Below are 26,160 nucleotides of genomic sequence, written 5' to 3'. Positions count from 1 at the left end.
GGCATATCTCCACTCACAAAAATGGAATTATGATGCAGACCACAACATCACCACATCCAACTGCAACCATCAAGGCAGGCTATCTTAATTACAGATGTTTCCAGTATCAGCGGTTTGGTCACTCAAAGATGTAATGTTGTGGTTCCTTGACGTGTGTTCATTGAGGTGGCAAGGACCACGATGCCTATGAGTGTGAAACGGACCCTTATTACATCAATTGTAATGGCTCTCACCTGTCCTACTTTCATTCTTGCCCTAAACAATTAGAAGAAAAAGAGGTGCAGCAATTGAAAACAATTCAAAACATTACTTGTCCTGAGGCTCGAAAGTTGCTGTCCACTATTTCATCTCGGGCTGCTGCATTTCATTCCACTACTACAGTGGGAGTGCAAACGGATCTCTCTTTGCTTCCAAAGTAATCTTTCTCAAACCAAAGGAAAAATCTTTTGACCTCCATGGTTATAAAAGTTGATGAATCAACTTGAACAACCATCTCTGTCCCTAACATACATTCCAGCAAATCCCAAAATCCACATCCTTTTGTTCCAGGTACAGGCATTTCCTTGAGTACATCTTCTCCCACCCCAATATGCAAAAGCGATCATTTGTTCGTGGCCTCAGTTGCTGGAATACTTTTCCAACAGCAAAGACCTGCCCAGTTGATCCAGGGCAGGATTCATGGAGGTCATTATACCTCCCACAAATAAAGACAGTAAAGGAAAAAGATGTGGTCATAAACAGAAGGGTTCTCCACCCAAATTTCCTACACATAAATAAAAATGGCCACCTTGATACAATGGAACTGTTGAGGTTTACATTCTAATCTGGGTGACATGAAAACACTGATTACTTCCTACAATCCTGTATGTCTTTCCTTACAGGAAACATTTCTGAAATCTGCCAGTACAGTCACCTTTTGGTGGTTTTCTTCATACAGAAATGATAGGTTCTGAGCAGCAGAAAAATGTGATGGATGAGTGCGTGGATGGGTGGCACTGTTGGATGATCAGTACGTGCCCACCCTGTCCTTGCCACTCAGCACACCCTTGGAGGCGGAAGCCATCTGTGTTACCTTGGGTCGTACCATCACTGTTTGTTTTTTCTACCTGTCGCCTGGAGAGACATATGATCAATCAGACCTTGATGTTCTCATTGAACAGTTGCCATCTCCTTTTTAATCCTGGGGGACTTTAATGGACGTCCCATCTCCTCTTGGGAAGTGCTGATATTGATGGGAGGAATTGCCTCCAGAGCGTATTCTTCCTGATCACAACCTTTCTCTTTTCAGTAGCAGCTCTTCTACTTATTTTCATGCACCTAGTTAGTCCTTTACTGGTATTGATCTCTCAATTTGCTCCCCTTTACTATTCTTCCATTTTTATTGGAGGGTTGACAATAATCCATGAGGCAGTGGTAATTTTCCAATAATGTCTGTGGTCGATGCCACCTGACCTGCATGCCCCATTGGAAGCTGGATTAAGCAAACTGGCCCTTTTTCACTGCTCTCACACAAGTTGATCCTGCCATCGTCTGTAAGCCATCAATAAACGACTGTGTGGCAGCAGTAACTGACTGTACTATACAGGCAGCTGCTCAGTGTATTCCTAAAACCTCAACACGTTTTCCACGATATCATTGTCTGTGGTGGAATCCTGCATGCCACATGGCATGGAAGGCACAAAAATAGGCCTGGGATACCTTTTTTAGGTATCCCACACTCTTGCACCACATTGTTTTCCAGCAGGCTTAGTGGGAAAGATGTCAAAGCCAGAAGGAATCTTGGATTAAATTCACAATGAGCATATTTTCTACTACCAGTTTCAAAGTCATATGGGATAAGATTCGAAAGGTCAGTGGGCAATACAATTCTGTCCCCCTCTTGATCTTGCTCTCTGATGGCCAGGAAGTAGCTGATACCCTAGGTGAAAGCTTTTGTCAGGTGTCTAGCACTTCTGTTACTTCCTCTACCTTCTTGGGCAAAAATATCACTTTTTTTTTTCGAGCTGATTGTCTCTGTGACTATAATTTTCTCTTTACATTGGCAGAACTTAAACTGGCTCTTGATCAGTCTGACAATACATCGGTTGGACCTGATGATGTAAACTATGAAATGCTGTGCCGTCTCCTGCTTTTCTTGCTATTTTTCTGATTTTTTTAAACTGTATCTGGCAGGAGAATGTTTCTCCTGATGCCAGGCTATTGTCCTTCCATTCTCTAAGCCTGTGAAGGATCCCAAGATTCCTTCACACTATTGTCCAATTGCTTTGACAAGCTTTCTATGTAAGACCTTAGAGGATGGTTAATGCTCATCTTGTTTGGTTCCTCAAATCAAACAACCACCTCTTGCCCATCCAGCGTTAGTTTGGACAATGGTGCCCTACCATGGACCACCTGATTCAACTTGAAACATCAATCAGAGAAGCCTTTCTCAAACAACATCTTGTATCAATATACTTTGAAATTGAGAAGGCTTATGATACAACATGGAGGTATGGCATTTTGCAAGATCTCCATATATATGGGTTATGTGGCCATTTGCTCATCTTTATTAAAAATGTTTTAAGAGAGTGTTTGACATTTTCTTGTTCTTTTCTAAAGGAACTTGAAGTCCCTCATGGCTGTGTTTTGAGTGTCACACTTTTCAGTAGAAAATTAATGCCATCACTGAACAACTCTCTCTTACTGTTGGAAACAGGCTCTATGTCGATGACTTTCACATTTTCTGTCAGTCGTTGAACATGAGGTATATTGAGCAGCAGCTACAGACTGCCCTAAATCATTTACTGAAGTGGACCACAGCAACTGGCTTAAATTTCTCTCTCTCTAAAACTGTTTGCATGCACTTTTGCTGCCAACGGGGTATTCACTCAGATCTTGAACTCCCTATCGGTGAAGTTGTGCTGCCTGTGGTCTCTGAGACAAAATTTTGGGGCTTTGATTGTAAGCTGACCTTTGTACTATACATCAAACAGCTACAGGTCAAAGGTACAAGAGCACTGAACATCCTCTGTGTCCTCTCTTCCACCACTTGGGGTGTGGATCAATGTTTTTTTGCTAAAGATGTATTGTGCTCTTATTTAATTGAAACTCAACTTTGGATCACTGGTCTATGGCTGCCAGGATCTCGCCTTAAAGATGCTGGACCACATTCATCATCAAGGACTTCAGCTCTGCACTGGGGCTTTCCACACTTTCTGCACTTCCCCAGTTCAGAACTTGTACACAGAATCTCATGAACCTTCTTTGCACATCTGCTGTTTGCAACTGTCTTTACTGTATGCTTCAAAACTTTGTTCCTTACCCAAACGTCCCACCTGGACTTGTGTTTTCCTTCCTCGATGGGCCATACTTTTTCAGAACAAATGATCTGCCATTGCTCCTTTTGGTCTTCGTATCCAGGCTTAATTGGATGAATTGGGTCTGTCCTTGGATAACATTGGTATATCCACTGGTCAACCCATCCCACCATGACTTCTTAGAGTCCCTAAATGTGACCTATCTTTAAGTCATTTGAAAAAAGCAGACACTCCAGATTGGTAATAGTGTCTATTATTTGTTGAACACCTTCCAAACCATCCTTCCATTCCTGTATATACAGATGGTTTGAAATAAGGTGACTGTGTGGGCTCTGCCATGGTTTGTTGTTGTTTGATGGTTGCACACAGAATCCCCTCTACAGCTTTTGTGTTCACTGATGAACTGTACGCGATTTATTTTGCCCTGGATTACATAGAAGTTAAGCAGTACTGAAACTGCACTATTTATACTGACTCGCTTAGTTTTCTACTGGCCCTGGAATCACTTCATGTTAGTTCACGTTCTGTTGTCACCGATATTCAAAACTGACTGGCCAGTTTCTCTTTAAAATCTTCTATAGTTTTTCTGGATACCAGGCCACATTGGTATTTACAAGAACGAGCTTGCCAACACTGTAGCTAAATCTATCTGCTCTGGTACTGTCACTGCTGTGCCTGTTCCATATATGGACTATGGTCCTGTTTTCAAGACTCGGCTCTGTGCCAGTTGGCAGTCAACTTGGAGTGAGCAATGTAAAAACAATCTTTTCCAAATAAAACCCTATATTGGACTTTGGTCGTCTTGTTTCCATAAGGATAGGAAAGAGGAAGTTGTTCTAACTAGACTACACATTAGTCACAATTTTTTAACTGGTTGTTTTCTTTTATCTGTAACTGATGCACCAGTGTGTAGTCTGTGTAACACTCAGGTATAAGCCACATATGACTATCTTGCTGTCATTATGACTCTTGACGACAGTACCATATTAAATGTTTTGTTCCAAGGTTTGTTCATAACGTTAGATGGTGTTATTGGTGATGGTGACACTGTCCACCTTAGAAATATTTTTAGTTTTTTAAAGGCCATTAATCTTTTTAATGCTATTTTAGTTTTTTTAATTTATACATTAGACCTTTTTAATGTGATTCCCTTTTAAGAATCAAAGTACATCTAGTTTGATTTGAAATTAGAAAATGGCCGTAATGTCAAATAACTAGAAACCAGGACTTGAAAGGCTAACTTCAGGTGACTAATATTGGTTTTTAAACTTGCATGTTAGTCTTTCTAGTGAGTTATGATAATTACAGTTATGCTACAAAAAGTCCTTTACAACTTGTATTACTGTAGTTTTTCTCTTAATGTTGTAGATTAGATGTAAAAATTAGTTTTATGATATTTGTTATTTTTTTAAACTTTGTTTTGTTTTATCATAATTTCATTTTATGAACTTTACTAAATTTACTTTAATTTTAACCTTTACCAGATGTTTGCAGATAGACTAATTCCTTTGTGCCATAAAACACCAAAACAACCAACTAGACAACCAAATGATTGTTTTAGGGTTTGATCCACGACATGAGTCAGCTAAAGTATTAACTGATCTGCATGATTAATAGTGTACAAGTGATGTTTTAAATGATGGTTTTGATCCATCTGATGAGTCAGTTTAAGTATTACATGATCTGTAGGATTAACACTGTACAAGTGATGTTTTAAATGATTGTTTTAGGTTTTCATCCATCTGATGAGTCAGTTTAAGTATTACATGATCTGTAGGATTAACACTGTACAAGTGATGTTTTAAATGATTGTTTTAGGTTTTCATCCATCTGATGAGTCAGTTCAAGTATTACATGATCTGTAGGATTAACACTGTATAAGTGATGTTTTAAATGATTGTTTTAGGTTTTGATCCATGGGATGAGTCAGTTTAAGTATTACATGATCTGTAGGATTAACACTGTACAATTGATGTTTTAAATGATGGTTTTGATCCATCTGATGAGTCAGTTTAAGTATTACATGATCTGTAGGATTAACACTGTACAATTGATGTTTTAAATGATGGTTTTGATCCATCTGATGAGTCAGTTTAAGTATTACATGATCTGTAGGATTAACACTGTACAATTGATGTTTTAAATGATGGTTTTGATCCATCTGATGAGTCAGTTTAAGTATTACATGATCTGTAGGATTAACACTGTACAATTGATGTTATGATTGTTTTAGGTTTTGATCCATGGGATGAGTCCGCTAAAGGGTTAGCTGATCTCTTAGAAAAAGAAGCAACTAAAAAACCACACCTTCCTCAGCTAATTAACCATAGAATGGACTCCGTACATCCTTCTTTGATGACCACCCCTGGTTATCCTAACCACTCTGTATTGAACTCCAGTGCCAGAAGAGTGGCACCTCCCCCAGGGTTTGGCCCTAGTCATATCAACAAGTTTGTAAATATTCCCACTACAGCCTTTTCTTCAGGTAGAAATGAATATTAATAACCAGTTTTAGTTAGGCATGTAGTAAAACGTGTGTACACTAACATGCTTACATGTACTTTGTTCTATATAAAGTTTTTATTTAGTTTTTTTTATGTGCCATTGAAAACACGATGATTGTATTAAGCTTTAATGGGGGTTTGTTTCTCCTCTACTGGATGATTTCTGTACAGAATAATAACAAAACCAGTACTATGTATCAATATTGAGTTCACATCCAACTTTTTAAAGCAATACCTGAAGTTGATGAAATTATAATTTCAGAGTTAAGGAAAGCAAGGCAACTGTGTGTTTAGTAAATATCATTTGTTATGACCATGGTTTTACCGGTGAAGGCATGATCAGGTAACTTGTGCCACAGTTATGACATATGTATTGCTACAGTTGTCTTGTTTTCTTGAATTCTGTAATACCTGAATGTTGAAAGAAAGACATTCCTTGTTTTAAAATGTGTAATACTTTTAGTATAAGAAATTTTCCAAGCCTTAAAATTGGGACTTTTATTACAGGAGCCAATAGCAAGTAATTGATACAAGTGAATGTTAACTAAGAGCTCTGGACATTTGTATAATGATAAAATTAAACAATTTATAATTAGACTCGTGTTTAATTAATGTAGTCATAGTTAAGTGTCATGTTTGAACTGATCTGTGTGTGAGAGATATTCTGTTAAGAGCTAGTTAGAACCAGCTATTGGTCTTAAGTAAAAGTAACGTATCATTTCTCTAAGCATAGTAAAGTAGTAATTTAAACTGTTACATACATTGACAGTTTCTAACACACCACATGCAGATCAAATTATACACATTACAACTTTTTAGGGTTCACTTTTAATTCTACTTATCAATGTATACTTAGCATTATTAAATCAAATTATAATGTTATACGAGTATTACGCTTCTGAATTGATTAGAAAATATTTATTAAATTATATTTTCATTAGTATGAGAATTGTGATATTTTCCTTTGAAAAATACAGAACTTAGATTAGTAATTATAATATAGATGTTACTCAGGCAGAGTATAAGATTTATGGTTTTAGTCTTGTTTGTTCAGTAAACCATAAACTAGACCATCAGTCCTCCTCTGTCACATCTCTTAGTATAAGATTTATGGTTTTTAGTCTTGTTTGTTCAGTAAACCATAAACTAGACCATCAGTCCTCCTCTGTCACATCTCTTAGTATAAGATTTATGGTTTTAGTCTTGTTTGTTCAGTAAACCATAAACTAGACCATCAGTCCCCTCTGTCACATCTCTTAGTATAAGATTTATGGTTTTAGTCTTGTTTGTTCAGTAAACCATAAACTAGACCATCAGTCCCCTCTGTCACATCTCTTAGTATAAGATTTATGGTTTTAGTCTTGTTTGTTCAGTAAACCATAAACTAGACCATCAGTCCTCCTCTGTCACATCTCTTAGTATAAGATTTATGGTTTTAGTCTTGTTTGTTCAGTAAACCATAAACTAGACCATCAGTCCCCCCTCTGTCACATCTCTTAGTATAAGATTTATGGTTTTAGTCTTGTTTGTTCAGTAAACCATAAACTAGACCATCAGTCCCCTCTGTCACATCTCTTAGTATAAGATTTATGGTTTTAGTCTTGTTTGTTCAGTAAACCATAAACTAGACCATCAGTCCCCTCTGTCACATCTCTTAGTATAAGATTTATGGTTTTAGTCTTGTTTGTTCAGTAAACCATAAACTAGACCATCAGTCCCCTCTGTCACATCTCTTAGTATAAGATTTATGGTTTTAGTCTTGTTTGTTCAGTAAACCATAAACTAGACCATCAGTCCTCCTCTGTCACATCTCTTAGTATAAGATTTATGGTTTTTAGTCTTGTTTGTTCAGTAAACCATAAACTAGACCATCAGTCCTCCTCTGTCACATCTCTTAGTATAAGATTTATGGTTTTTAGTCTTGTTTGTTCAGTAAACCATAAACTAGACCATCAGTCCTCCTCTGTCACATCTCTTAGTATAAGATTTATGGTTTTTAGTCTTGTTTGTTCAGTAAACCATAAACTAGACCATCAGTCCTCCTCTGTCACATCTCTTAGTATAAGATTTATGGTTTTTAGTCTTGTTTGTTCAGTAAACCATAAACTAGACCATCAGTCCTCCTCTGTCACATCTCTTAGTATAAGATTTATGGTTTTTAGTCTTGTTTGTTCAGTAAACCATAAACTAGACCATCAGTCCTCCTCTGTCACATCTCTGAGTATAAGATTTATGGTTTTTAGTCTTGTTTGTTCAGTAAACCACAAACTAGACCATCAGTCCCCCTCTGTCACATCTCTTACTATAAGATTTATGGTTTTAGTCTTGTTTGTTCAGTAAACCATAAACTAGACCATCAGTCCCCTCTGTCACATCTCTTAGTATAAGATTTATGGTTTTAGTCTTGTTTGTTCAGTAAACCATAAACTAGACCATCAGTCCTCCTCTGTCACATCTCTTAGTATAAGATTTATGGTTTTTAGTCTTGTTTGTTCAGTAAACCACAAACTAGACCATCAGTCCCCCTCTGTCACATCTCTTAGTATAAGATTTATGGTTTTTAGTCTTGTTTGTTCAGTAAACCATAAACTAGACCATCAGTCCTCCTCTGTCACATCTCTTAGTATAAGATTTATGGTTTTTAGTCTTGTTTGTTCAGTAAACCATAAACTAGACCATCAGTCCCCTCTGTCACATCTCTTAGTATAAGATTTATGGTTTTAGTCTTGTTTGTTCAGTAAACCATAAACTAGACCATCAGTCCCCTCTGTCACATCTCTTAGTATAAGATTTATGGTTTTAGTCTTGTTTGTTCAGTAAACCATAAACTAGACCATCAGTCCTCCCTCTGTCACATCTCTTAGTATAAGATTTATGGTTTTAGTCTTGTTTGTTCAGTAAACCATAAACTAGACCATCAGTCCTCCTCTGTCACATCTCTTAGTATAAGATTTATGGTTTTTAGTCTTGTTTGTTCAGTAAACCATAAACTAGACCATCAGTCCTCCTCTGTCACATCTCTTAGTATAAGATTTATGGTTTTTAGTCTTGTTTGTTCAGTAAACCATAAACAAGACCATCAGTCCTCCTCTGTCACATCTCTTAGTATAAGATTTATGGTTTTTAGTCTTGTTTGTTCAGTAAACCATAAACTAGACCATCAGTCCTCCTCTGTCACATCTCTTAGTATAAGATTTATGGTTTTTAGTCTTGTTTGTTCAGTAAACCACAAACTAGACCATCAGTCCCCCTCTGTCACATCTCTTAGTATAAGATTTATGGTTTTTAGTCTTGTTTGTTCAGTAAACCATAAACTAGACCATCAGTCCTCCTCTGTCACATCTCTTAGTATAAGATTTATGGTTTTTAGTCTTGTTTGTTCAGTAAACCACAAACTAGACCATCAGTCCCCCTCTGTCACATCTCTTAGTTTAAGATTTATGGTTTTTAGTCTTGTTTGTTCAGTAAACCATAAACTAGACCATCAGTCCTCCTCTGTCACATCTCTTAGTATAAGATTTATGGTTTTTAGTCTTGTTTGTTCAGTAAACCATAAACTAGACCATCAGTCCCCTCTGTCACATCTCTTAGTATAAGATTTATGGTTTTAGTCTTGTTTGTTCAGTAAACCATAAACTAGACCATCAGTCCCCTCTGTCACATCTCTTAGTATAAGATTTATGGTTTTAGTCTTGTTTGTTCAGTAAACCATAAACTAGACCATCAGTCCCCTCTGTCACATCTCTTAGTATAAGATTTATGGTTTTTAGTCTTGTTTGTTCAGTAAACCATAAACTAGACCATCAGTCCTCCTCTGTCACATCTCTTAGTATAAGATTTATGGTTTTTAGTCTTGTTTGTTCAGTAAACCATAAACTAGACCATCAGTCCTCCTCTGTCACATCTCTTAGTATAAGATTTATGGTTTTTAGTCTTGTTTGTTCAGTAAACCATAAACTAGACCATCAGTCCTCCTCTGTCACATCTCTTAGTATAAGATTTATGGTTTTTAGTCTTGTTTGTTCAGTAAACCATAAACAAGACCATCAGTCCTCCTCTGTCACATCTCTTAGTATAAGATTTATGGTTTTTAGTCTTGTTTGTTCAGTAAACCATAAACTAGACCATCAGTCCTCCTCTGTCACATCTCTTAGTATAAGATTTATGGTTTTTAGTCTTGTTTGTTCAGTAAACCATAAACTAGACCATCAGTCCTCCTCTGTCACATCTCTTAGTATAAGATTTATGGTTTTTAGTCTTGTTTGTTCAGTAAACCATAAACTAGACCATCAGTCCCCTCTGTCACATCTCTTAGTATAAGATTTATGGTTTTAGTCTTGTTTGTTCAGTAAACCATAAACTAGACCATCAGTCCCCTCTGTCACATCTCTTAGTATAAGATTTATGGTTTTTAGTCTTGTTTGTTCAGTAAACCATAAACTAGACCATCAGTCCTCCTCTGTCACATCTCTTAGTATAAGATTTATGGTTTTAGTCTTGTTTGTTCAGTAAACCATAAACTAGACCATCAGTCCCCTCTGTCACATCTCTTAGTATAAGATTTATGGTTTTTAGTCTTGTTTGTTCAGTAAACCATAAACTAGACCATCAGTCCTCCTCTGTCACATCTCTTAGTATAAGATTTATGGTTTTTAGTCTTGTTTGTTCAGTAAACCATAAACTAGACCATCAGTCCTCCTCTGTCACATCTCTTAGTATAAGATTTATGGTTTTTAGTCTTGTTTGTTCAGTAAACCATAAACTAGACCATCAGTCCTCCTCTGTCACAAATTACCAGTATTTCATTCTGACATATAAAACTATATTATTTATAACCAATAGAAACTTAAAGCTTTAATCTATCAAAACACGTATTATGTTTTATCTACAGGTAATTTTCAGCTTCATGTTCAGTTTTAAATTTGTAAACATAATTTAAGTGAATATTGTGTGTGTGTGAAAGTTGTCAGGTTGAAGTGTGAAGGAAAAGCTCGCTGTTAAGTGAATCTTGGGTGTGTGTGAAAGTTGTCAGATTGAAGTGTGAAGGAAGAGCTCGCTGTTAAGTGAATCTTGGGTGTGTGTGAAAGTTGTCAGGTTGAAGTGTGAAGGAAGAGCTCGCTGTTAAGTGAATCTTGGGTGTGTGTGAAAGATGTCAGGTTGAAGTGTGAAGGAAGAGCTCGCTGTTAAGTGAATCTTGGGTGCGTGTGAAAGTTGTCAGATTGAATTGTGAAGGAAGAGCTCGCTGTTAAGTGAATCTTGGGTGTGTGTGAAAGTTGTCAGGTTGAAGTGTGAAGGAAAAGCTTGCTGTTAAGTGAATCTTGGGTGTGTGTGAAAGTTGTCAGATTGAAGTGTGAAGGAAGAGCTCGCTGTTAAGTGAATTTTGGGTGTGTGTGAAAGTTGTCAGATTGAAGTGTGAAGGAAAAGCTTGCTGTTAAGTGAATATTGTGTGTGTGTGAAAGTTGTCAGGTTGAAGTGTGAAGGAAAAGCTTGCTGTTAAGTGAATCTTGGGTGTGTGTGAAAGTTGTCAGATTGAAGTGTGAAGGAAGAGCTCGCTGTTAAGTGAATTTTGGGTGTGTGTGAAAGTTGTCAGATTGAAGTGTGAAGGAAAAGCTTGCTGTTAAGTGAATCTTGGGTGTGTGTGAAAGTTGTCAGATTGAAGTGTGAAGGAAAAGCTCACTGTTAAGTGAATCTTGGATGTGTGTGATAGTGGTCAGGTTGAAGTGTGAAGGAAAAGCTCACTGTTAAGTGAATCTTGGGTGTGTGTGAAAGTTGTCAGATTGAAGTGTGAAGGAAAAGCTCACTGTTAAGTGAATCTTGGGTGTGTGTGAAAGTTGTCAGATTGAAGTGTGAAGGAAAAGCTCACTGTTAAGTGAATCTTGGGTGTGTGTGAAAGTTGTCAGGTTGAACTGTGAAGGAAAAGCTCACTGTTAAGTGAATCTTGGGTGTGTATGTGAAAGTTGTCAGATTGAAGTGTGAAGGAAAAGCTCACTGTTAAGTGTATCTTGGGTGTGTGTGAAAGTTGTCAGATTGAAGTGTGAAGGAAAAGCTCACTGTTAAGTGAATCTTGGGTGTGTATGTGAAAGTTGTCAGGTTGAAGTGTGAAGGAAAAGCTCGCTGTTAAGTGAATCTTGGGTGTGTGTGAAAGTTGTCAGATTGAAGTGTGAAGGAAAAGCTCACTGTTAAGTGAACCTTGGGTGTGTGTGAAAGTTGTCAGGTTGAAGTGTGAAGGAAAAGCTCGCTGTTAAGTGTATCTTGGGTGTGTGTGAAAGATGTCAGATTGAAGTGTGAAGGAAAAGCTCGCTGTTAAGTGAACCTTGGGTGTGTGTGAAAGTTGTCAGGTTGAAGTGTGAAGGAAAAGCTCGCTGTTAAGTGTATCTTGGGTGTGTGTGAAAGATGTCAGATTGAAGTGTGAAGGAAAAGCTCACTGTTAAGTGAATCTTGGGTGTGTGTGAAAGTTGTCAGATTGAAGTGTGAAGGAAAAGCTCACTGTTAAGTGAATCTTGGGTGTGTGTGAAAGTTGTCAGATTAAAGTGTGAAGGAAAAGCTCACTGTTAAGTGAACCTTGGGTGTGTGTGAAAGTTGTCAGGTTGAAGTGTGAAGGAAAAGCTCGCTGTTAAGTGTATCTTGGGTGTGTGTGAAAGATGTCAGATTGAAGTGTGAAGGAAAAGCTCACTGTTAAGTGAATCTTGGGTGTGTGTGAAAGTTGTCAGATTGAAGTGTGAAGGAAAAGCTCACTGTTAAGTGAATCTTGGGTGTGTATGTGAAAGTTGTCAGATTGAAGTGTGAAGGAAAAGCTCGCTGTTAAGTGAATTTTGGGTGTGTGTGAAAGTTGTCAGATTGAAGTGTGAAGGAAAAGCTCGCTGTTAAGTGTATCTTGGGTGTGTGTGAAAGATGTCAGATTGAAGTGTGAAGGAAAAGCTCGCTGTTAAGTGAACCTTGGGTGTGTGTGAAAGTTGTCAGGTTGAAGTGTGAAGGAAAAGCTCGCTGTTAAGTGTATCTTGGGTGTGTGTGAAAGATGTCAGATTGAAGTGTGAAGGAAAAGCTCACTGTTAAGTGAATCTTGGGTGTGTGTGAAAGTTGTCAGATTAAAGTGTGAAGGAAAAGCTCACTGTTAAGTGAACCTTGGGTGTGTGTGAAAGTTGTCAGGTTGAAGTGTGAAGGAAAAGCTCGCTGTTAAGTGTATCTTGGGTGTGTGTGAAAGATGTCAGATTGAAGTGTGAAGGAAAAGCTCGCTGTTAAGTGTATCTTGGGTGTGTGTGAAAGATGTCAGATTGAAGTGTGAAGGAAAAGCTCACTGTTAAGTGAATCTTGGGTGTGTGTGAAAGTTGTCAGATTGAAGTGTGAAGGAAAAGCTCACTGTTAAGTGAATCTTGGGTGTGTGTGAAAGTTGTCAGATTGAAGTGTGAAGGAAAAGCTCACTGTTAAGTGAATCTTGGGTGTGTATGTGAAAGTTGTCAGATTGAAGTGTGAAGGAAAAGCTCGCTGTTAAGTGAATTTTGGGTGTGTGTGAAAGTTGTCAGATTGAAGTGTGAAGGAAAAGCTCGCTGTTAAGTGTATCTTGGGTGTGTATGTGAAAGTTGTCAGGTTGAAGTGTGAAGGAAAAGCTCACTGTTAAGTGAATCTTGGGTGTGTGTGAAAGTTGTCAGGTTGAATTGTGAAGGAAAAGTTACTGTTGAAATACCAGGATCAAGCCCTCAGTTATTAAAAAGGAATTCTATTTATGCCTGTTGATGATGTGTGTGTTCATATGTATGTGTGTATGTTTCTGTAAATAAATTGAGCAACAGTTTTTAAATTTTTCGTTGAATCAGTGATAGCAGTGCATATGCTGAAATTTTAATTTCAGCTGAAGCAGTTATAGTTTGCTTTCTTAGTACTTTTATATGCAGTATAACATACCATGTTGACAGAATAGCTCTTATATCTGTTATTTAAAATCATTGACACTTGAACCTTTAAAGCTTCTGCTCCACTGTTACAGTGCTGTTGAAATATGTTGTGCAACTTGTGAAACAACCAGATACACACATTATTTATGCCACAGAAGTTCTTGTGTTGTTTCTCTGATACAGAAGTTTCACCCAGCAAAATGATGTCCTTAATAAACATGCCTCCAAATAACCATATCGTGAATGGGCCTAGCTCATTCCAGGAACAGATGCCTCCTTTGTTAGCTGGGTTCACCAATTACAACAAACATGTGCCTGCACCTGGCGTACCACCTGTTAGACCAAAGGTATGTATCAGTATTTGGTTTATGGTCAGTACTGCTCTAAAGATACTTTATCTTATTTAAATACGGGCTTTCTGCATCTTCTCATGTTAATTTTGTAGAAAACATTAACTGAGTAATTATAAAACTGTAAAGAAACAGTGTTGAAAACTGATTACTCCACTACTGAATACATTTTGTATGATAAATTAATAATAGAACTATGTGTCTGAGATTATATGTTTGGATATTGTGAATATTTAGCTATAAGGACTTGCAAGTCTGTTTAACCCCAGCTCATTTGTGGTAAGAATATCTACTTTACTGTTATTAATTGTAATAAACCTCTTCTAGGAAATTATAATGCTTATAAAATTAAAACCATAAAGAAAATACATGAATTGGATAGTTGAAACAAATCAACTTTTATCCAACATTTCACCATTGGTTTTAATCAGTAACTTGTGTTACATTGTACATACCGAGTTTTACCTGTTTAGTTTGTTATGTTTAGTATAAATTTTTTCGAATTCTGCTAGTTTACATCAGAATAATTTGTCATCTTATTAAAATATTGATTTCCAAGTCACAGCTGAGGAGAGCATACATTCTTTCAAGAACGTGGTTATTTCTATGTATGTTTTGTATTAAAAAAAGTGTGAAATTTATGATCTGATTTTATTCCTTCATGTAGAAAAAAACACTTCTAGAAAGACGTACACTGTGGTTTACCATCTAGAAAGATGTACGTTGTGTAAACCCCATTGATTAGTACATGTATTACACAGATTAATGCTGTGTACAACCCCATTGATCAGTACATGTATAATACAGATTAATGCTGTGTAAACCCCATTGGTCAGTACACGTATTACACAGATTAATGCTGTGTACAACCCCATTGGTCAGTACATGTATAATAGAGATTAATGTTGTGTAAACCACATTGATTAGTACACGTATTACAGATTAATGTTGTGTAAACCACATTGATCAGTACATGTATTACACAGATTAATGTTGTGTAAACCACATTGATTAGTACACGTATTACAGATTAATGTTGTGTAAACCACATTGATCAGTACATGTATTACACAGATTAATGTTGTGTAAACCACATTGATCAGTACATGTATTACACAGATTAATGTTGTGTAAACCACATTGATCAGTACATGTGTAATACAGATTAATGTTGTGTAAACCACATTGATCAGTACATGTATTACACAGATTAATGTTGTGTAAACCACATTGATCAGTACATGTGTAATACAGATTAATGTTGTGTAAACCACATTGATCAGTACATGTATTACACAGATTAATGTTGTGTAAACCACATTGATCAGTACATGTATTACACAGATTAATGTTGTGTAAACCACATTGATCAGTACATGTATTACACAGATTAATGTTGTGTAAACCACATTGATCAGTACATGTATTACACAGATTAATGTTGTGTAAACCACATTGATCAGTACATGTGTAATACAGATTAATGTTGTGTAAACCACATTGATCAGTACATGTGTAATACAGATTAATGTTGTGTAAACCACATTGATCAGTACATGTGTAATACAGATTAATGTTGTGTAAACCACATTGATCAGTACATGTGTAATACAGATTAATGTTGTGTAAACCACATTGATCAGTACATGTATTACACAGATTAATGTTGTGTAAACCACATTGATCAGTACATGTGTAATACAGATTAATGTTGTGTAAACCACATTGATTAGTACACGTATTACACAGATTAATGCTGTATACAACCTCATTGGTCAGTACACGTATTACACAGATTAATGCTGTGTAAACCCCATTGCATGTATTATACAGATTAACACTGCATGCACGAGCACGCACACACACACACACACACACACACAATCATTAATACATGAAAATGATGTTAAAACTCTCAGATGAATTTGTTTATTAAGGTTGTAGAAACTAATGCTTACACTAATGTTTTTAATGCTGGTCTACGTGAACATTGAACTTGCAGGCTTTAATGAGATGTTTTATGTCAATTTGTAATGACTATAACAACCAGGATCATATAAAATTATAATTTATTAAACTTTGAGAGGCATAGAGTTGAATATCTGCCTGGTCAGGATTTGATACTTTAATGAACAGTAAATATAAATATTAATTTCAATAAGTAAAGAAATTAATCAAGTTTATTTGATTTGGAGTAAATGTAACATAACCATAGAAAACAACCAGCTATTAAATAGGGAAACATATAAACAAACACAAAATCAAAGGAGCCCTACTTATACAACAACTAAAACCAAAATTAAACCAATATAAAGAAACATGTTTATACCTATACTAATTAATAGCCTGACATCCACCTGCAATGCTCCCTACAATCTCGTACCCATTTATACTCTTGTACTAAGATGTCTGTCAGTCACATTCAAACTCTCTCTCTCTTATCTTTAAGTTGACCTAGGAAGGTCGAAACATTTTCTCCTTATCTGAGATACATATTTATTTCAAGTGGCTTCTTGTCATCAAGAAATAATAAAATTTTCAATAAACGTGGATGTGAGCAGCTTGTGTGTAAAGTAATTTGATAACTAATGTGAGCCATGTTTCTTCAGATTTAAAACTTGTAATGGCTTAAAGGGCAGTCAAAAGACAGTAAAAATTAATTTAAATATGAATAGAACTATACTGTTTCAAATGTAAAGCCACTTCGGATAAACAAGTGTAGTTTCATGTTATAGTTTGAAGTCATTCTAGAAAGAAAAAGAGTAATTTAGGTTTTATCAACTATTTTTGGTTGTTACATGTTTGATCAAATTGACCATTAATAGAGTAAGGTAAAGAAAATAACAGATAAAGATTTATTGATGAAAAAACTTTGAAATTATGCAGATTAAATTTGAGATTTCTGAGATGAACAAAAGCAATTTAAGTCTTAACATGAAAATCATTTTACAGTCATACACTTTATTCAAATCTCTTTTTAATCTATTAAAAGTACTTCATTAAAACATCTGATTTTTGTATGTAATAACTTGTTTACTGAAAGACTGTTAGATTTTCTGAAGATACACTTTGTATATTAATACTATACTGACTTGAAACATGTACAAGGTGGTTACGTTGTTGGTCGTATTGACCAAGTCTGTGTAGAGAGAGTTAAGTAATATGTTATCTTTTGTTGAAAAATTACAGTTTGGTAATGCTTTTGTCATGAAAGACTGGCAAGAAAGTTTACGCTCTCTATTCCCAAATATCAACATTAGTTTTGGACCTCCAACTACTCAGACAGTACCAACTCCTACAGTCCTCCAAAATCCTAAAGGTAAGATAATAGTGTAGACTGCTGTTAGATGTTGTTATATTTTCATATCTATGTTTTGGGGAATCCCAACATTAGTATACAATGCAAAAAATTAGATGTATTGTTTTACCTTGTCTAGCCATTGACAAGGATGTGAAATCTAACCATCAATCTAAATCACGAAGTTACAGCTAAATATTCATACTTTCAGGATTTAGGATCTAAGGTGAAATTAAAAATATTAACTATTCCTTCTCTTGTTCAGGTAAGTTTAGAGTTTCTAATGTAGAGTAATTGAACATTGTTTAATAATAAGGAATTTGAGAAATCAAGTTTATATCTATGCCTTTTATGTTTTTCATATTAATTTTATAAAACCTTTTTGTGATCCTGTTTTGGTCAGAATATTTTAAAACTTGGAGCTCCCACTGAAGTAAGTATTTTAATTTGTGGGAAAAGAATTATAACCTTTTTGTTACAAACAGGTTAAAGATAGCATGTTGTGAAGTTTGAGACCTCTTTTCAAAATTTAAACAACTTCATTAAGAATGTACATTGGTTCTACATGTTTATAATTCAAATTTTGACATCTTTTTAATGTTTTATTTCAAAAAAATATTTAAAACAAAGTGTTAAACAATTTTGTGTGTCATGAGGTATGTAATGGTCAGTTTGTTTTTTCACACCTAGCCTGCAATGTCTGTTCTGGTTAATGAATTAGAAACTCAAATGTAAGACCCTGACAACTTAAAATATAAATTAAGTCTCTCCACTTTCTGATCTGCAGAGATATTAATATATTTAATAAACCACCAGATTAGCCCTTCCTACTACATTCATCTTGCCTACACAGTTACTTCTCTAAATACAAGTTTATATCCAATAGAAAAAGTGTATTCCAAGCTATATAAATCTGACAGTCATTTGGAGAGGAATGCCAGATTTTCACTGGAAACCTGTTGAGTAAATCATTGCTCAGAAGAGAAATTAGTTTTTATTAATGCACGTAATAACATAGTAAGAAAGCCAGATAAATATTGCTTTTATGTCTACCAGTATAGTAATTTGATAATTTGTGTTGTTGTAAAAAGTAATTTATCTTCCTTCTCCATGTGAGGGAGTTAACAAGGCTTATGGTGAGGTTTGACATGTATGACAAGCAAGTTCTATGAATTTTGTAACATTGTAAGCACTTGAAATAATTGTTCTTCTGTGTATAAAGTAACTAACAATTAATCTTTTATGAGTGATATGACATACTTGTCCATTAGCACTTACTGATTAATAATGTCCATCCTGGGAGAGTAACTAACATACAAGTATCTGTTAAGTTTATCAGATCAATTAGACTTTGTACAGGTTTATAACATAAAAATAATCTTGCTGTTCTATTACTTCAGACAATTCTTATTGCATACACTGTTCTGTAAACAAACCATTAAATCCTTTCACACTGTGTTCACAAATAAAATAAACTCTGTGGGAATTGTCATCTTATTATATTACACATGCTTCTTTGTTATTATTGTGTTATAGTATCCTGTAAGCAGTCCAATGTCAGGAGGACATTGTTTTCTATTTAACAGGTTTTTACTTCAGCTGCTAAATGTAAAATAATCATAGGAAATAATAAGGTTACAAGTACCTTGGAACTGTGGAGTTAACACTTTTCTGTTTTGTTGTGATTATAAGTTCAGTCAAAGTGGCCAAGATTATATTGAGTAAACCATAGTTAAATATGATATTATAATGAAAAAACATTATTTAGAAGTTTATAGAAATTATGTAGGTTTCATTAACGTATTTTAATTATTCTACTAATATTATTCATTTTGTTAGGTGTGGTTAGAAAGTAAAAATTTGTTATGTATATTAATTGATTAAATTGGTATGACTTCATTAGACAGTATAGTTATTTATTATATTAATTGGTATGATTTTGTTACAGTATAGTTATTTATGTATATTAATTGATATGATTTTGTTACAGTATAGTTATTTATGTATATTAATTGGTATGATTTTGTTACAGTATAGTTATGTATATTAATTGGTATGATTTCGTTAGACAGTATAGTTATTTATGTACATTAATTGTTATGATTTTGTTACAGTATAGTTATTTATGTATATTAATTGTTATGATTTCGTTAGACAGTATAGTTATTTATGTATATTAATTGTTATGATTTCGTTAGACAGTAAGTATAGTTATTTATGTATATTAATTGTTATGATTTCGTTAGACAGTATAGTTATTTATGTATATTAATTGGTATGATTTCGTTAGACAGTATAGTTATTTATGTATATTAATTGTTATGATTTCGTTAGACAGTATAGTTATTTATGTATATTAATTGGTATGATTTCGTTAGACAGTATAGTTATTTATGTATATTAATTGGTATGATTTCGTTAGACAGTATAGTTATTTATGTATATTAATTGTTATGATTTCGTTAGACAGTATAGTTATTTATGTATATTAATTGTTATGATTTCGTTAGACAGTATAGTTATTTATGTATATTAATTGTTATGATTTCGTTAGACAGTATAGTTATTTATGTATATTAATTGTTATGATTTCGTTAGACAGTATAGTTATTTATGTATATTAATTGTTATGATTTCGTTAGACAGTATAGTTATTTATGTATATTAATTGTTATGATTTCGTTAGACAGTATAGTTATTTATGTATATTAATTGTTATGATTTAGTTAGACAGTATAGTTATTTATGTATATTAATTGTTATGATTTAGTTAGACAGTATAGTTATTTATGTATATTAATTGTTATGATTTAGTTAGACAGTATAGTTATTTATGTATATTAATTGTTATGATTTCGTTAGACAGTATAGTTATTTATGTATATTAATTGTTATGATTTCGTTAGACAGTATAGTTATTTATGTATATTAATTGGTATGATTTTGTTAGACAGTAAGTATAGTTACTTGTGTATATTAATTGGTATGATTTTGTTAGACAGTAAGTATAGTTACTTGTGTATATTAATTGGTATGATTTTGTTAGACAGTAAGTATAGTTACTTGTGTATATTAATTGGTATGATTTCGTTAGACAGTAAGTATAGTTATTTATGTATATTAATTGGTATGATTTTGTTAGACAGTAAGTATAGTTATTTATGTATATTAATTGGTATGATTTTGTTAGACAGTAAGTATAGTTATTTATGTATATTAATTGGTATGATTTCGTTACAGTAAGTATAGTTATTTATGTATATTAATTGGTATGATTTCGTTAGACAGTAAGTATAGTTATTTATGTATATTAATTGGTATGATTTCGTTAGACAGTAAGTATAGTTATTTATGTATATTAATTGGTATGATTTCGTTAGACAGTATAGTTATTTATGTATATTAATTGGTATGATTTCGTTAGACAGTATAGTTATTTATGTATATTAATTGGTATGATTTCGTTAGACAGTATAGTTATTTATGTATATTAATTGGTATGATTTCGTTAGACAGTAAGTATAGTTATTTATGTATATTAATTGGTATGATTTCGTTAGACAGTAAGTATAGTTATTTATGTATATTAACTGGTATGATTTAAGTTAGACAGTAAGTATAGTTATTTATGTATATTAACTGGTATGATTTCGTTAGACAGTAAGTATAGTTATTTATGTATATTAATTGGTATGATTTCGTTAGACAGTAAGTATAGTTATTTATGTATATGAATTGGTATGATTTCGTCAGACAGTAAGTATAGTTATTTATGTATATTAATTATGATTTCGTTAGACAGTAAGTATAGTTATTTATGTATATTAATTGGTATGATTTTGTTAGACAGTAAGCATAGTTATTTATGTATATTAATTGTTATGATTTCGTCAGACAGTAAGTATAGTTATTTATGTATATTAATTGGTATGATTTCGTTTGACAGTAAGTATAGTTATTTATGTATATTAATTGGTATGATTTCGTTAGACAGTAAGTATAGTTATTTATGTATATTAATTGTTATGATTTCGTTAGACAGTAAGTATAGTTATTTATGTATATTAATTGTTATGATTTCGTTAGACAGTAAGTATAGTCATTTATGTATATTAATTGTTATGATTTCGTTAGACAGTAAGTATAGTCATTTATGTATATTAATTGTTATGATTTCGTTAGACAGTATAGTTATTTATGTATATTAATTGGTATGATTTCGTTAGACAGTATAGTTATTTATGTACATTAATTGTTATGATTTCGTTACAGTATAGTTATTTATGTATATTAATTGTTATGATTTCGTTAGACAGTATAGTTATTTATGTATATTAATTGTTATGATTTAGTTAGACAGTAAGTATAGTTATTTATGTATATTAATTGTTATGATTTAGGTTAGACAGTATAGTTATTTATGTATATTAATTGGTATGATTTCGTTAGACAGTATAGTTATTTATGTATATTAATTGTTATGATTTCGTTAGACAGTATAGTTATTTATGTATATTAATTGTTATGATTTCGTTAGACAGTATAGTTATTTATGTATATTAATTGTTATGATTTACGCTAGACAGTATAGTTATTTATGTATATTAATTGTTATGATTTCGTTAGACAGTATAGTTATTTATGTATATTAATTGTTATGATTTCAGTTAGACAGTATAGTTATTTATGTATATTAATTGTTATGATTTCAAGTTAGACAGTATAGTTATTTATGTATATTAATTGTTATGATTTCGTTAGACAGTATAGTTATTTATGTATATTAATTGTTATGATTTCGTTAGACAGTAAGTATAGTTATTTATGTATATTAATTGGTATGATTTCGTTAGACAGTAAGTATAGTTATTTATGTATATTAATTGGTATGATTTCGTTAGACAGTATAGTTATTTATGTATATTAATTGGTATGATTTCGTTAGACAGTAAGTATAGTTATTTATGTATATTAATTGGTATGATTTTGTTAGACAGTAAGTATAGTTATTTATGTATATTAATTGGTATGATTTCGTTAGACAGTAAGTATAGTTATTTATGTATATTAATTGGTATGATTTAGTTAGACAGCAAGTATAGTTATTTATGTATATTAATTGGTATGATTTCGTTAGACAGTAAGTATAGTTATTTATGTATATTAATTGGTATGATTTCGTTAGACAGTAAGTATAGTTATTTATGTATATTAATTGGTATGATTTCGTTAGACAGTAAGTATAGTTATTTATGTATATTAATTGGTATGATTTTGTTACAGTAAGTATAGTTATTTATGTATATTAATTGTTATGATTTCGTTAGACAGTAAGTATAGTTATTTATGTATATTAATTGGTATGATTTTGTTAGACAGTAAGCATAGTTATTTATGTATATTAATTGTTATGATTTCGTCAGACAGTAAGTATAGTTATTTATGTATATTAATTGGTATGATTTCGTTTGACAGTAAGTATAGTTATTTATGTATATTAATTGGTATGATTTCGTTAGACAGTAAGTATAGTTATTTATGTATATTAATTGTTATGATTTCGTTAGACAGTAAGTATAGTCATTTATGTATATTAATTGTTATGATTTCGTTAGACAGTATAGTTATTTATGTATATTAATTGGTATGATTTCGTTAGACAGTATAGTTATTTATGTATATTAATTGGTATGATTTCGTTAGACAGTATAGTTATTTATGTATATTAATTGGTATGATTTCGTTAGACAGTATAGTTATTTATGTATATTAATTGGTATGATTTCGTTAGACAGTATAGTTATTTATGTTTATTAATTGTTATGATTTCGTTAGACAGTATAGTTATTTATGTATATTAATTGTTATGATTTCGTTAGACAGTATAGTTATTTCTTAACTGTATAGGTAACGAAGTTCACCCTGTATGGAACCCTCATGGACCGTCCTGGGTAAATGAAGACCCTGCAATACTGTCCTCAGGAAGTATCACAGACAGTAGGTGTTACTACTCTTGTCTCATTCATTTACATATGTAGGAATCATACTGTATTGTTACAGTTTATCAAACATTAGCATGAGATACACATTGTTAATATTTATTAGTTGTGATTTGAAAGGCATGTATTATACCAAAGATATTATACAAAGAATGTGTAAGTCAAACATTCCTGTAGTACTTACATGGTGACCAATGTGCTAATCCTATTAAATTTGAAGTGAGTATTTAAATGTGTGTTGATGTGTGAACAAATGATAGGTAGAATAACTGCTTATATTATCAGGAAAATGAACACATCAGTGGAGAGAGAAAAAAAATCAGATTAAATGTTTTCTTTATTTTTACCCAGTGCACCAGTGTTTGTATTGACACATTTGGAGTTCCTGCAAGTGAAATGTAATGAATAATAAACAGAAATCATGACTAATTACCATGGAGATGGTAATTTGTCTAAATAATTAAAAAAATAGGATGTGGGAAGCCCCTGGTTTGAACTCTAGATTTCTGAATTGGTGAACAGGGGTTTAATCCATCAGATGCCTCAAAATATTCCTGTGGGCATTTATAGGCATAACAGTCAGTCTTTTAGTTTGGATGGTGTGTGATAAGAATGCTGCTAACTGGCTATCTTCCATTTGATTTGTAGTTCAAAATTGCAGATAGCTTTATTAGCATTGCCATAAATATGCACAAGTTGAATTTGCTGGTAGGAACAGACAGAATGTAGCAAACTTGTATGTCCACCTCCCATGTGATTTTGATGAGGTAATAAGGTAATAGGGGAATATTAAGTTCCACCATACAGTGGCTGGCTATCTTGTTTTTTAGATAAAGAAGAAAACGTGATGGGGAATATTAAGTTCCACCATACAGTGGCTGGCTATCTTGTTTTTTAGATAAAGAAGAAAACGTGATGGGGGGGGGGGAATATTAAGTTCCATCATACAGTGGCTGGCTATCTTGTTTTTTAGATAAAGAAGAAAACGTGATGGGGGGGGAATATTAAGTTCCACCACACAGTGGCTGGCTATCTTGTTTTTTAGATAAAGAAGAAAACATGTGATAGGGGGGGAATAGTAAGTTCCACCATACAGTGGCTGGCTATCTTGTTATTTAGATAAAGAAGAAAACATGTGATGGGGAATATTAAGTTCCACCATACAGTGGCTGGCTATCTTGTTTTTAGATAAAGAAGAAAACGTGATGGGGGAATATTAAGTTCCACCATACAGTGGCTGGCTATCTTGTTTTTTAGATAAAGAAGAAAATGCGGATGGGGGAATATTAAGTTCCATCATACAGTGGCTGGCTATCTTGTTTTTTAGATAAAGAAGAAAACGTGATGGGGGGGAATATTAAGTTCCACCATACAGTGGCTGGCTATCTTGTTTTTTAGATAAAGAAGAAAACGTGATGGGGGGGGGAATATTAAGTTCCATCATACAGTGGCTGGCTATCTTGTTTTTTAGATAAAGAAGAAAACGTGATGGGGGGGAATATTAAGTTCCACCATACAGTGGCTGGCTATCTTGTTTTTAGATAAAGAAGAAAACGTGATGGGGGGGGGAATATTAAGTTCCATCATACAGTGGCTGGCTATCTTGTTTTTTAGATAAAGAAGAAAACGTGATGGGGGAATATTAAGTTCCACCATACAGTGGCTGGCTATCTTGTTTTTAGATAAAGAAGAAAAATGTGATGGGGGAATATTAAGTTCCATCATACAGTGGCTGGCTATCTTGTTTTTAGATAAAGAAGAAAACGTGATGGGGAATATTAAGTTCCACCACACAGTGGCTGGCTATCTTGTTTTTTAGATAAAGAAGAAAACATGTGATAGGGGGGGAATAGTAAGTTCCACCATACAGTGGCTGGCTATCTTGTTATTTAGATAAAGAAGAAAACATGTGATGGGGGGAATATTAAGTTCCACCATACAGTGGCTGGCTATCTTGTTTTTAGATAAAGAAGAAAACATGTGATGGGGGGGATATTAAGTTCCACCATACAGTGGCTGGCTATCTTGTTTTTAGATAAAGAAGAAAACATGTGATGGGGGGGGAATATTAAGTTCCACCATACAGTGGCTGGCTATCTTGTTTATTAGATAAAGAAGAAAACATGTGATGGGGGGGATATTAAGTTCCACCATACAGTGGCTGGCTATCTTGTTTTTTAGATAAAGAAGAAAACATGTGATGGGGGGGGGGAATATTAAGTTCCACCATACAGTGGCTGGCTATCTTGTTTTTTAGGTCGTTCAGACAGTCCACCCCACTGGATGAAATCCCTTCAACAGATGACCGTAGAAGATGGAAGTATAAATAATCACAATTGTCATGTACAGTTCCCCATGCCGTTTGCTTACAGAGGTAAGTCCAGTTGTCGTTCTTGATAGATTGTGCTCCAAACATGTTTTAGGTACCTTCTGAGTATCCATATTCTATATAAAAAAAGTTCTAACATTTGAAAGTAATGCAGGAACTTTAAATTATTATTGGAGGAATAGTTTTAAAGTTGTGGTTATGTAACAAAACCAAAACTACATTGAATGTTATTAACCCACATTCTGTGTTTTCTGTGTATCAACAGTATCCTTATTAATTTGTAGTCTTTATAACTGTTGATGGTACTTCATTGATTTGGAGGTGAAAATTTTGTATGCTTTAATGGTTTAAGACACTTTTAACCCAGTTTATAGGCTTTATAAATTCAGGGCACCATATGTTATTTTATACTAAGTATTTTAACCCAATTTATAGGCTTTATAAATTCAGGGCACCATATGTTATTTTATACTAAGTATTTTAACCCAATTTTAT

General features: G+C 33.5%; 1 protein-coding gene across 6 annotated transcripts in view; it reads left to right on the top strand.

Moving 5' to 3' along the window:
- The window catches only part of LOC143231820 (CCR4-NOT transcription complex subunit 4-like), a 68,893-nt gene that overhangs the window by 38,881 nt on the left and 3,852 nt on the right, over nt 1-26,160 (top strand). For all 6 annotated transcript variants that reach the window (XM_076466515.1, XM_076466502.1, XM_076466484.1 and 3 more), the window contains exons 14-18: nt 5,530-5,781; nt 13,873-14,036; nt 17,229-17,358; nt 23,245-23,334; nt 25,594-25,710. In XM_076466515.1, the coding sequence (XP_076322630.1) occupies nt 5,530-5,781; nt 13,873-14,036; nt 17,229-17,358; nt 23,245-23,334; nt 25,594-25,710 (753 nt within the window). The remainder of the gene's footprint in view (nt 1-5,529; nt 5,782-13,872; nt 14,037-17,228; nt 17,359-23,244; nt 23,335-25,593; nt 25,711-26,160) is intronic.

This window comes from Tachypleus tridentatus, chromosome 1 (assembly GCF_004210375.1).
Source record: "Tachypleus tridentatus isolate NWPU-2018 chromosome 1, ASM421037v1, whole genome shotgun sequence".
In the NCBI taxonomy this organism is placed as follows: Eukaryota; Metazoa; Arthropoda; class Merostomata; order Xiphosura; family Limulidae; genus Tachypleus; species Tachypleus tridentatus.
The sequence above is the reverse complement of the archived record's forward strand: the minus strand, read 5'-3'. Positions and strand labels throughout refer to the sequence as shown.